The 13,626-nt window shown below is 43.5% G+C and overlaps 1 protein-coding gene across 6 annotated transcripts in view; it reads right to left on the bottom strand.

The window, feature by feature from the left end:
- Window positions 1-13,626, bottom strand: part of LOC147014469 (protocadherin Fat 1-like) — a 316,783-nt gene that overhangs the window by 13,935 nt on the left and 289,222 nt on the right. For 4 of the 6 annotated variants that reach the window (XM_085850627.1, XM_085850624.1, XM_085850623.1 and 1 more), the window contains exons 23-27: window positions 13,276-13,439; window positions 12,654-13,080; window positions 8,361-8,466; window positions 8,035-8,148; window positions 1,978-2,609 (exon numbers count right to left, since the gene is read on the bottom strand). In XM_085850627.1, the coding sequence (XP_085706753.1) occupies window positions 1,978-2,609; window positions 8,035-8,148; window positions 8,361-8,466; window positions 12,654-13,080; window positions 13,276-13,439 (1,443 nt within the window). The remainder of the gene's footprint in view (window positions 1-1,977; window positions 2,610-8,034; window positions 8,149-8,360; window positions 8,467-12,653; window positions 13,081-13,275; window positions 13,440-13,626) is intronic. The other 2 variants (XM_085850626.1, XM_085850625.1) reach the window with 1 other exon arrangement.

Genomic DNA, 13,626 nt, shown 5'->3' on the forward strand with positions numbered 1-13,626 from the left:
GTCGGGTCATGGAGTTATCAGTGGCTTGTCAGCTTCAGGGTCAAAGGTTAAACCGCGGGTCCAAGCCACCCCCAAATTTGTATCTCTCTCTCTCTCTCTCTCTCTCTCTCTCTCTCTCTCTATATATATATATATATATATATATATATATATATATATATATATATATATATATATATATATATATATATATATATATATATATATATTTACGGTTTTGGGGTAGATTGAATGATTTAATAGGGTCTTTAGCATTGTGTAGAGTTGCTTGGTCCATGGATGAGTCGAAGCATCTCGATGGAACTAAGTTAGGGAATCTGTGAGCTTAAGTGTTACATGTCACCACATGAGGGGTGGTGTGGTGTTAATTAGCCTAAGGAGTAAAAAATAAGTTCCCCAGTCCATGATTGCCTTCTGTGATTTTCCTTGTTTTTTGATATTGCAAAGCAGGCAGTAAAGCTGGGAAACGCGTCCCTGAAATGACAGCAAACAGGATAAGCCCCACCTTCCCGGGTTTAGGGGCAAGCAGGCCATGCCCCGGAGGTGGAGAATATAGAGCGCAGAAGGTTCGGCAGAAGACACACATGAGGTCGAGGCAGGTGGCACCTTTGAAAAGAGGAAGGCTGTGACAGTTGGGGCCTTCGTGTGTGAAAAGCTGCTTGTGGATTGCCTGGCGCGTGTGTGCCCTGCTGCAAGTGAAGCGCCATTTTGCCTGTGTGTGCACGTGTTGGAGGAAGTGCTTCCATTCCGGGTTCGATGCGGATCAGCTCTGGCCCAAGCTGAGTACCAATGTACTTAAAAAGGGGGGGGGGGTTCTTTTCATTCTGTCACCCTTTGTCTGTATTTGTGTCCGTGTGCGAGGCCTTAACCGTTATTGGTATTATTTCCTTGTCTTGTAATTTATTTATTATAATTTATTTATTTATTATTGGTTATTTATTTATTATTGGTATTTTTTCTTTCACATTATTGTCTTTGTAAATATTTGTGTACGTTCATTAAATGTATTCCTTTTGAAGAAACTATTCATGTAATTGTCTCGGGTTCACAGATTAAACCCCCTTGTGTTGTCCTGGTGCAGCGCTCCTGTGTATCTGTTCCATTCTCAGTAATCCTCCTTCTGTCCCTTCCATTCCGAGTACTCCGCCACCCGTCCGCCATGCCCTTCGAACACTTGTTGAAATCTCTGTCGATCAACGTGTATGCCTCCTAGTAATAAGGAACCGCCTGGCTCCAACAAATTTGGGTCGTGGGGTGAACCTCCAACCCCGACTACTCCTGTGACAATATATTACACAGACCTGTGTGTGTGTAACCCAATGGGTGAACAGTACGCCATGCATTACCTCCACTCTGAATACGGATGTCTGCATCGGCAATGATTGCCCTTTTAAAAAGCTACTTGCTTACATCAGCATCAATGACTAGATAAAAGGAAAGACCCAAGCACATCCATCCATCCATTGAGACCATACTCTGTGCAGAGCATTGGTGCTGCCTAAGCAGTCTCCTCGGCTATTGGGCACAATCCTGGGCGGGTCACCAGTCTGACTCAGGATACCAGCAAGCTGGCATTCATTTTGCCGACCTCGGAAGGATGACAGGCAGAGTCAACCCCACCTGGTATTAATTCAACAGCCGAGCGGAATGTGAACTCAGGATCCTAGGATCCCAAGCCCACCACCCTAACCATTAAGGGAACACCAGGCATACACCCAAGCACAGATGTACATTTTTGCCCTCTGGTATCATCAGCATGCGACAAACACTCCCCTCCCAAAACCCCACAATTGGTGTGATGTGGAATAAAATGGATCTACATGAGAGATTGTGTAAAGCAAGTAAATGCTCGGTTGTGTGAAGCAGTAGGGACACCCGAACTGCACCATTTAACTTGTCATGTTAGGTGTAACCAATGATTGAAACATTTGTTGCTCTTAAAACTTGCAATCAATCCATCCCTAGTTAATCACTCACCAGCCCTTTCCTGCTCCCATCCAGTCTTGTGAGCGCAGTCCAAGTTAAATGACGAGTTGGAGGCAGCTGGAGGAAGGAAGTGTGGAGCTACACTGCACACAGCAACCACACGTTGGCCCAAATGTGGTCCATCAAGACCAAAGTCATTTGAGGTGGACTGTGCTCCTTCAGCTGCGCTGCGTTTGTGGTGTTCACGGGGTTCTCCCCCCATGCTGGGTGTGTATGCCATGGGCCTTACCGGTACCTGAGGTGGGTTGTAGGCTATACCTGTTCCCTCACGTGAAGTAGGTCGGCCGTTGGCTGGCAAGCCACAAGGTTTTGGTGTGAGTGGGAATGATGCTGCTATGTCAGTCTTCATCAATGTCGAGTTCTTGTTTCCTTGGCAACAACGGCAAATGCGTCGACGGAAATATAAAAGACAGACTGCTATGAAACAGACCACCAGTAGGATTGTGAACAGGCCCAAGTGGTGAAACCACACTTTGTTTGATGATACGGCCCCCTGTTTAGTGCAATTTCTGCCGCTGTTTCCATGTGTGCAGATGCAGTAAAAGCTGCCGTTCGTGTTTTGGCACGTCCCTCCATTTTTGCAAGTCTCAATCACTGCACACTCGTTCACATCGAACTCACATCTGCAGTACACACAGGGTCATACATTTATTTCAACAAGTTCTGTAACAAACCTGCTTGGCTCAAACCCGGCAGGATCCTCATCATTTGTTTGTGAAACCCGGTGGAGCTGAGTATTTCATTGTACATTGGTTGGATTAAATATATTCTGCTTACGATATATCACTATTAATATATAATATTACGATCAATATTAAGAAAAATCAATCTTTAATGAGCTGAGATTCGGTATACAAATAAATAAATTAATAAAATACAATCTTTATTAGAATAGGATGAGTCAAGTCAGTGATCGACATTACCTTTCCAACCCCTCCAGCCTTACAATCAATCCATCTATCCAACTGATATCCTCAAAACAAAATTCTCTGATTTGGTGACAATAATAACAATAATAATAATAATAACAATAATAACATTAATCATATATTGCACATAAAACAAAAACATTTGATAAACTAGAAGGGCAATCGGTAGAGCGCATACTGTGCCTTCAGAAAGTATTCACACCCCTCAACTTTTGTCACATTTTGTTGTGCTACAGCCTGAATTTACAATAGTTTTAATAAATTTAATTTTATATCACCGATCTACACAAAATACCCCATAATGACAAAGTGAAAACATGTTTTGAGAAATTTTCACAAATCAATTGAAAATGAAAAGCTGAAATATTTTGCATCAATAAGTGTTCAACCCCTTTGCTATAACACTCCCAATTGAGCTCATGTGCATCCAATTTCCTTTGATCATCCTTGAGGTGTCTCTACAACTTGATTGGAGTCCATCTGTGGCCAATTCAATTGAATGGACATGATTTCGAAAGAAAAACACCTTTCTATATAAGGTACGACAGTTGACAGTGGATGCCAGAGCAGAAACTCCACCATGAAATCCAAGGAACTGTCCGTAGAACACCAATATAGAATTGTGAGGAAGAATAGATATGAGGAAGGGTATAAAACAATTTCAAGAGTGTTGAAAGTTCCCAAGAGCACAGTGAGCTCCATCATTAGGAAATGGAGAAAAATATGGAACTACACAGTCTCTTCCTTGAGCTGGCCATCTGACCAAACTGAACAAGCGGGCAAGGAGAATCTTGATCAGGGAGGTGACCAAGAACCCAATGACCACTCTGACAGAACTACAGAGTTCCTTGGCTGAGATGGGAGAACCTGCCAGAAGGACAACACTCTCTGCAGAACTTCACAAATCTCAGCTTTATAGGAGAGTGGCCAGACGGAAGCCACTCCTGAGAAAAAGGCACATGACAGCATGACTGGAGTTTGCAAAAAGGCACGTGAAAGACTCTGAAAGGATGAGGCAAAATATGGTGTGGTCTGATGAGACAAAAATTGAACTCTTTGGCCTGAATGCAAAGTGCTATGTCTGGCGGAAACTGAGCACAGCTCATCACTCATCTAGCACCATCCCTACGGTGAAGCATAGTGGTGGCGGCATCATGCTAAGGGGATGCTTTTCATCTGCAGGGACTGGAAGACTTGTAAGGAGAGAGGGAACAATGAATGGAGACAAATACAGGCAAATCATTGAGGAGAACCTGCTTCAGAGTGCAAAAGAGCTGAGACTGCAGCAAAGATTTACATTCCAACAGGACAATGAACCCAAGCATACAGCCAAAGAAACACTGGAATGGCTTCAGAATGAGAATGTGAAAGCCCTTGAGTAGACTGGTCAAAGCCCAGACTTGAATCCCATTGAGAATCTGTGGAAAATGCTTAGGCAGCACCAACATTGAGAGATTGCTAAGGCAACACCAACACTCTGCACAGAGTATGGTCCCAATGGATGGATGAATGCAAAGACTTGAAAACTGCTGTTGACCGACGCTCCCCTTCCAACTTGACAGAGCTTGAGCAAATCTACAAGGAAGAATGTGAGAAAATCCCTAAATCCAGAGGTGCAAAGTTGATGCAGATGTACCTTAGAATACTCTAAACTGTAATCACTGCCAAAGGCACTTCTACAAACTAATGACTCAGGGGGTTCAATACTTGTTGACGCAAGACATTTTAGATTTTCACTTAATTAATTTGTAAAAATTTCTCAAAACATGTTTTCACTTTGTCATTATGGGGTAATTTGTGTAGATCGGTGACAAAAAAAAATTAAGTTTAATCCATTTTAAATTCAGGCTGTACACAACAAAATGTGAAAAAGCCGAGGGGTGTGAATACTTTCAACACTCGAGAATTTTTATTTATTTATTTTGTATTCACTGTTGAGGCTCGTATGAGAGCTAACAACAGAACGTACAACAAGGGGAACAGGAGACAAGAGGGGAGGGAGAGGGAAGGAAAAAAACAGTGTGGAACAGAGACAAGAGGGGTTTGTGGAAGGGAGAGGGATGGGTTAGGGTACACAGGGTAAACAAGATGGACACGACAGGGACTTACAGGTACAAACAGGTTTTACACCCTCACTCAGATCTATGCCTCCTCACTATGCTATCTTAGAGTTCTACGGAGAGTTTGTTGGACTCCATGGTAGAGTTTCTGCTCTGCCATGCATTGTCAACTGTGGGATCTTATATAGAAAGGTGTGTTTCTTTCTAAATCATATCCAATCAATTGAATTGGCCACAGGTGGACTCCAATCAAGTTGTAAAGACATCTCGAGGATGATCTAAGAAAATTGGATCCATCTAAGCTCAATTTGAAGTGTCATAGGAAAGAGGTTGAATGCTTCTTGATGCAAGGCATTTAAATTTTTCATTTTTAACTAGTTTGTAAAAATTTCTAAAAACAGGTTTTCATTTTGTCATGTTGGGGTGTTTTGTGTAGATCGGTATCAAAAATTGTAAATTGAATCCATTTTAAATTCAGGCTGGAACAACAACAAAATGTGATAAAAGTCAAGGGGTGTGAATACTTTCTGAAGGCACTGCACATAATTGACACGATGGATGCAATATTAAAAAGAAATGCTTTCAATCGATTTTTGAATCTGCTGGGTGATGAAATGACTAATCATGTCTGGAAGAGAGTTCCACAATCTGGGTGCAATATGTGAAGACCTTCAGCTTCAGCACAGGAGAGAGTTATTGTTAAACATCATGTCATTATGCTTTGATAGATGTGAATGTTTCAGTAAAGTGAAAATAAAAGTAATAAATGAGTGGTCAGTAATTTCATTTATAATGTGATTAATTGGAATAATGTAGAAAATGGTAGATTAGACATTCTCACATTAATTATCAAGTTATAATCACTCTGGACGGTGGATCAAAGCAGGGAAGCTGTGCAGAGATTGATACATGGTGAGACAATGACAGATGTTATATTCAAAACAGAATGGCTTCATTTTCAGTAGCTTCAGAGCATGAGTGGTTTTGTGATCTTACAGATAAATCTTAATTGTCGGCATTTCTGAGTCCACCTGGCAACAGTAATCACAATTCTGAACCCTCTTTTGCTCTCTGTTGGTGATGAAAATATAACACAACTTACATGAGAAACCATTTGGCCCACCACACCTGTGTCGCCCCCCACAATTCCTTAAATATTAACTTAGCTAATTACTGTAGTTCAATTCATTAAATGTCAATTATTATTTCAGATTAATTATTATTATAATGTTAACACATTTAACAACTAGAACAGCACTCAAAAAACCGCATACTTCTGCCAGGCTGAACAGTTTATTCGCCCCCATTGGACTTGGTCTGACAAGGGGGCTTTTGGATTTGGTCTCGATTTTCCTGCCCGTGTGGGCGTGCGCGCGTCCTCAACCATATCTCGGACATGTATGGAGCGATTTTATTAATATTGGGGACAAAGACATTCGTGTACGTAAGCACGTCGTTTTTTGTCGACATGAGATCCAAGATTGCCGACTGGCGCCGCCATTTTAGTTTAAAAAAAAACACACCAGTGTCGAACACATCCTCAACCATTTCTCGGAATGCATTTTCCAATCTTGTTCAAACCTGACACAGATGAAGAATGATGGCTTACATTTGCACATCATTTCTTCTCGAGATCAGATCCAAGATGGCTGTGACTGGTGGCCATTTTGTTATTTAAATGTGTCCCCAACAATTTCTCAGACACGCATAGTCCGATTTTGTTGAAACTTGGCACAAGCGCAATACGTGTTGGCATACACTTGCTCCTCACTTTATTTTGCGATCTGATCAAATATGGCCGACTGGTAGACTGGCGGCAATTTTAGTTGTACATCAACATGGGCTCGCCCTTTAACTCCATACAGCAAGATTACTAAAACGACGGGGGCTATGATATTTTGTCTTTTTTTTACGAGTGTTTTTTCTATCCCACAGATAAGCCAGATCTGAATCCGAACCGAAGCCAAAATCTAATCGGCTTGTTCTTGTCACCTTACCAACTCATCCACCAAGTTTTGTCATAACTCATCGATAACTTTTTGAGATATTCCGCTCACAGACAGACAGACAGACAGACAAACAGGGGTGAAAACCAATTGGATGCTTAAACCAGCCAACCACAGTCCACTGCAGGACAAAGGCCAACATCAACCCATGCAGCAGTTTTTTTTTTTTGGCAAACTGGCTACATTTGTCAAGTGTGGATCGGTGAGAATGAGCAGTAGTGGGAATCGAACACGCATCAGTCAGTGGAGAAAGAAACAAGTCTTTAACCACTCGCAAACAACAAACAGCTACACAATATTTACATCCCATTTAAATTAATAATCTTACAAGGCACAACTACTATTATAAAACCAATGTTCCTTTATGCTGCCATTGATTTCACAAGGGAGATTTCACATTCATCTGTCACTTTTCTTCACATTTGTTTTTCGGAAATCACACTCTTCCCTACAGGCCTTGAAGCAGGCGGTGCAGTACCATATCATGCAATCCCCCATACCTACCCACAATAATAGGCCTTGTTTACTCATGAACATCAGATAGATATTCGATTCCACTGATACACAAATAGTCAAGACGATAAAAGACCACAATCCCATGAGGAAAGACATGCATTTGGTTCTGATGTCACGCGGAGATGGGGGAGACTAAAATTAGTTCTTGCTGTAAAGCAATGCAACTGTTGTCTTCACGAACCATAAGAACTCTGACAGCACAGTAACATGAGAGTGAAATGAGTGCTTAAAGGAAGTGGGTCTGTGGGCAAGTGGTTTTGAGAAAGGCTTCCGCATGAAGGCATGCTTTTAGCACGTCCATACAGCATACATTTGATGTGAATTATGAATAAGATGGTTAATGGAAAGAATTTAGAAGAAGAAAAATCATCGTTGGAATGAAGTTGCAATGGATTTAAGAAGCATGTGGGATCCACAAGCATAATCAAAGCATTTAATTTGGAATGAGTGATCTGGTGTTAGAAAACCTGCGATAGATGGGCCATGCATGGCAATGCCAGTTTAAGCAAAGCAACATGGGTTGTTCACAGCACAAACCTTAACCCACTGAAGCCAGGCTGACAGAGGCAGATTGGCCCTTCCAGGCTGTCGATGCACCTTGCCCCATTTGTACATTCAAAGGGTGTGCCGCAGAAAGCCCTAGCTTGGCATCTGGAAGGAAAGACAGGAAAGAGAAAGAACCAAAAGAGAAGACGAGAGGAAGAAACTAGGCATAGGAGAGGAAATGAAGACTCGAAAAAGAGCGAAGAGCAAACCAGAGCCGGCCTTCACAAAGTCCCCTGTCGTGGTGGGTTCACACTGATTGGCTCCAAGGTGTACAGGTGTGCGAGGTTGGGAAATGTCAGCCATGAGATGGCACGTACCTTTCTCCTGTGAATACACTGGTGCAGTTGCAATGCAGACCATCATTGTCAGTGTAGCAGACTCCCTCATTCTTGCAGAAGGGAGAAGTGCAATTTCTACAATGATCTGCAATTACAGAAATAGCACGCATTTGAATCAAGGATTAAAAAAACTCAATGATTTAGGCTCATAAGAATTAAACTTTCTTCAAGAAAAACCACATCGTTGTTTTCACTGCATGCTGAACTGAGCTACCCAATCCATTCACCCCGCTACAGCACATGTCGAGCACTCACAGGATGATACTGTCTAAGCTGTCTTGCCTGGAGTTGAATCACGACCCAGCAATAAACTGTCATCCCGGTGTTTCACAGGCATGGTGATTCATCAATGTGTATGCCGTCCCTCAGATGGACGTTTCACGGTCATCTCGTCTGCTAGCATTCGTTGGTGGACGTTAAAGGCCCCACGGTTTCCTTCAAGAGTCGGCGAGCTATTGTCAGCACCATGAACAAATTACAAATTCCTGCCCTAAGCATCAGAGGGCGTTACACCGGTGACACAGTCACCCCCTCATCCAATGATGCTACTCTGCAGCCTTGTGACTGCATATTTGACCGCAGAAGATGACATGTTGAGCAAGATGTTGGTCAATGGTTCTGCGATTCTCATGGGCCTGTTATCAGATATATATATATATATATATATATATATATATATATATATATATATATATATATATATATATATATATATATATATATATATATATATATATATATACCTCACACACACACACACACACACACACACACACACACACACACACACACACACACACACACAAGCATTTAAAGGCCATTTTCCCCGCTAAAGCGGGGGTTAGCCTTGCGGTCCCCATGACAATCTTCTCCACTTTACCCTATTTTCTGCATCTCCCCTTCTTAATCCCCTTGCCCACATTTCCTCTTCCACCACATTTAGCCAAGTTTTTCTCGGTCTTCCCCGTCCTCTACTTCCGACTACACTCATTTCCAACACTCCTCTCACCCAGTCACTTTCATCCTTCCTCAACACATGACCCAACCATCTCAACCTGTTTCTCTTCACAACCTCCATCACAGACTCTATTCCCATCATCTTCCGCAAGTCATCATTTGTCTACCTATCTCTCAACGATACTCCACACATCCACCGAACCATTGGCATTTCCACCCTTTCCAGCCTTTGTTGCTGCTCCATGTTCAGTACCCATGTCTCACTCCCATAAATCATCGTACTCCTCACACATGTAGCATACACCTTTCCCTTCAGCTTCAACGACACTCCCCTCTTTGTCAGCACGCCACTCAGTTCCCGAAACTTCTTCCATGCACATCTCACTCTAGCAACCGTCGAAGAGTCTGATCCACCTTCTCCATTCAGCATGTCTCCGAGATAGCAAAATGTTTTCACACCTTCCAGCTTCACACCATCTCCAAGATTCCACTCAACAATTCCTTCATCTGCTGCTCCCTCGATGCACACCTTACACTTGAATATAGCTGCCACACTGGTTAATGACCCTCTCACCCCACTACATTTTCAATGAACCCATTCAGCACACATTGTACACTGAATGGAGTTCACTCCGACACCCTTCCTGCACACAGCACACGGCCACTTCCCAGTCCTTTCCACCTCACCACAGGCTTTACCACTTGCCATCACCTTCGTCTTTCCGATATTCACCTTCAAACCTTTTGCCTCCATACATTCCTTCCACTTGTTCATCTTCTCCTTCAGTCCATCCATACTCTCTGCAATCAACACCAGATCATCTGCATACAGCAGCTCCCACGGTAAACCCTCCTTTACCCTCCGAGCCAGCACCTCCATCACAACTACAAATAGAAGTGGACTTAGTACCGACCCCTGGTGCACTCCTACCCTCACCTCAAACTCACCACTGTTCCCATCCTTCGTCCTTACAGCTGTGCGTGCTCTCTCGTACATGGCCATCACTACTCAAATCAACCATTCCTCCACTCCTAACTTCCTCAATGCCCATGCCATTACTTCGCGTCGGACCCTATCAAATGCTTTCTCCAGATCAACAAACCCAAAAAACAACTTCTTCCTCTTCTCCATGTACTTCTCCTGCAACTGCCTGACAATAAAAATTGCATCTGTCGTTCCTCTTCCTGGCATAAATCCAAACTGCATTTCGTCAATCTTTACCTTCTTCCTTATCCTCTTCTCCAACACCCTTTCCAATACCTTCATTCCATGCTCCAATAACTTTATTGCTCTATAGGAGCCAAAGTCCAGAGGGTCACCTTTCCCCTTGTACAGAGGGACGAGGGTACTCAGTTCCCAATCCACTGGAATGCGGCCTTCTTTCACCACCAGATTACAGATCTCTGTCATTCTCTTCACACCCCAACTTCCCGCTGCCTTCAACATATCTCCCACAACTCCCGTCGGCCCTCCTGCTTTTCTACTCTTCATGGCTCTTATAGCTTCCTCAACTTCCTTCTCAGTTATCTTCTCTGCTGGTCCTAAAACTGGGTTACTCTCGATGTTTCTATCCCATTCATTTTCTACATTCAACAGCCTTTCCATATATCTCTTCCATCTTCGTTTAATTCCATCTGAATCCACAACAATTTGTCCCACTTCATCCTTCAAGCAACTCACCCCCGTCACATCAAATCTCTCTCTCGCTATCTGCTTTGCGATCCTGAATACCGCTCTCTTACCCTCCTCCGAATCCAAGCGTTCTCCAAACATTTTCCTATGGGCCTCCTGCGCCTTTGCAACCTCTTTCTTTGCAGCCTTCTTGGCTTCCTTATAGCTTTCATGTGCAGCCTCTTCTTCCACCGTATCCTTTGCCTTTTGCCATTCCTTGAACTTCTTCCTCTTCTCTTCAATCGTCTTTCCAACTTCATCATCCCACCACCATGTTTCCGAGTGCCTCGGTGGTCCTTTTGTCCATCCACATACCTCACCAACGGCTCCCAATAGACTATCTTTCATTGACATCCAACCACTTTCAAGCTCAACCACATCATCTTCAACCATACTCAGCCTCTCTCTTAATGCTTCCTTCACTGTCGCCTCTTTCAACCTCCACACCTTCATCCTCGGTTGGTACTTCACCCGCCGAATTCTCCGCACACCTTTCACCCTTATATCGCAGACAACCAGGTGGTGCTGCGAAACAGTCTCCTCCCCTGGGATCACCTTTGTGTCCCGGAGGTTTCCCCTATCTCGCTGACGCACCATCAGGTAGTCAATGGTTGTCGTCAACCCACCTGATGTGTATGTAATAAGCTTATTATTCGCTTTCTGGAATTGAGTATTACAGAGCAACAAATCAGCTCCATCAGCAAACTCCAAGATCCTTTCACCTTCTCCATTTCTCACACCATATCCATAACCCCCATGGACTCCCTCAAAACTGTCTGGACTCCTTCCCACATGTCCATTCAAGTCTCCTCCAACCACAACAACTTCCTCATCTTTCACATTTTCCATCAACTTCTCCATCGCACACCAGAACATGTTCTTCTCTTCATCGCTTCGACCGACCTGCGGGGCATATCCCGAGATGACGTTCACCAAGAGATTTCCGATCACAATTCTCACCATCATCAACCTTTCACTCACTCTAGTCACACTCACTACACTGTCTACAAACTCCTCAGAAAACATTACACCAACACCATGCACGCCTTCCAGGCACCCTTGCCATATTAACTTGTACTTCTGCCCCTGCCTTCCCTTCACCATTCTCACACCACTTCCCTTCCACCGTGTCTCCTGCACACAACATATGTCCACTCTTCTTCTGACCAATGTTTCAACCACTTCTCCAGATCTCCCTGTCATTGTCCCTACATTCCATGTACCAAACCTCAGAAACCGATCTCCACGTGGGGCATCAGACGATTGGTCATCATAAATGGAAAAATTTCCTCCCTTGCTTCGATCGGGTTCCCCACCTTGAGTTTTAACGAGAGGGGGTGAGGACCCCCACGGGGTACTTCGGGCTATACCCTGCCCATCAGTTGTACTCATCATGGTTTCCTTTTGAGGCGATATTTTTATGGCCGGATGCCCTTCCTGACGCCAACCCTTTTAGTCGCCTTTTACGACACGCAGGGATACGGTGTACCTATTCTGACCGGGGTACACACCGGGATATATATACCTCGATTGTAAATATTGCACACTGTGCTATCTCTAAAGGTAAAAGGCAGTTATATGGGTTACAGTTCTATATCTCGATAGGTAACAATGTCGACAGGTATATCTCTATAATAACTCACCCAGTCCACAGCCGCTGAATGGACACGTGTATTCCAGATTTGCGCTTCCCTCTCGACTGGCTATGATTGAGGAAGACTGCTGCAGCGGCAGAAGATACCCATTGAGAATCGGTGACTCAAGACAGCCGTTGAATCCATTGCTCACGATCGCATCTCCATGTGCCACCTGTCTTGCGTCTTGTTGGTTTCGTACGATTCCACCAAGGTAGAAGTCCATCCCCATGACAAGTGTGTTTAGGCCCCCACTTGCACAGCTCATCCTCATTGAATCCTCTTCTGAATTCACTTTCAGCCAGGCACGTGTGCGTTCAAAGGTGAGCAACACATTATGCATGTATCCGTCGTCGACGCGGAGATTCGATAATTTCAGACGTTGGAAGCCACTGCCGCCACAGTTGAAACGGAGCTGCACTTTGCCGTTGTCGATCTACATGCAAAGGCATCATGCACACGACATGCTGAACCAGGCTATAACAAGTTCTCAAAATACAGTACTAATATTTCCATTTGGCTATTGCTATTTTGGTGATGATGGCATATTCTTCTTCATAAAATGAACATCTCCTTCAAAATGAACAAGTTTTATAATGAAGAATGAAGACTTGCATGATGTCAAACCTACTTCCACAATGATGATGTGTTTGCTGCCCCGGATGTATAGAAGCACGCCATTGGGCTGCATGGTAAGCAAAATGAATGAAAGCGTTGCATTCTTGCTGTCCAGGTTGCGCTCGTGCAGATGATACTTCACGTAGCTTTTTCCATTGAATGACAATGTTGATAAACCTGGAATGAAGGATGAGAAGCTGTAGCACCAAACAATCCTACTGATGGAACGTCATCAAAGGCAAACAAAACAATTAAAGTTATCCACATTCATAAAAACCTACCAATAACTAGGCCATAAAAGAGCATTTTGATTTTGGATTGAAATGTGTTGCTTCCTGGTACCTTCCACTATAACATTTATGAG

The sequence above is a fragment of the Eptatretus burgeri genome, chromosome 13, assembly GCF_056783735.1.
Source record: "Eptatretus burgeri isolate ZD-2024b chromosome 13, Ebu_testis_v1, whole genome shotgun sequence".
NCBI lineage: Eukaryota > Metazoa > Chordata > Myxini > Myxiniformes > Myxinidae > Eptatretus > Eptatretus burgeri.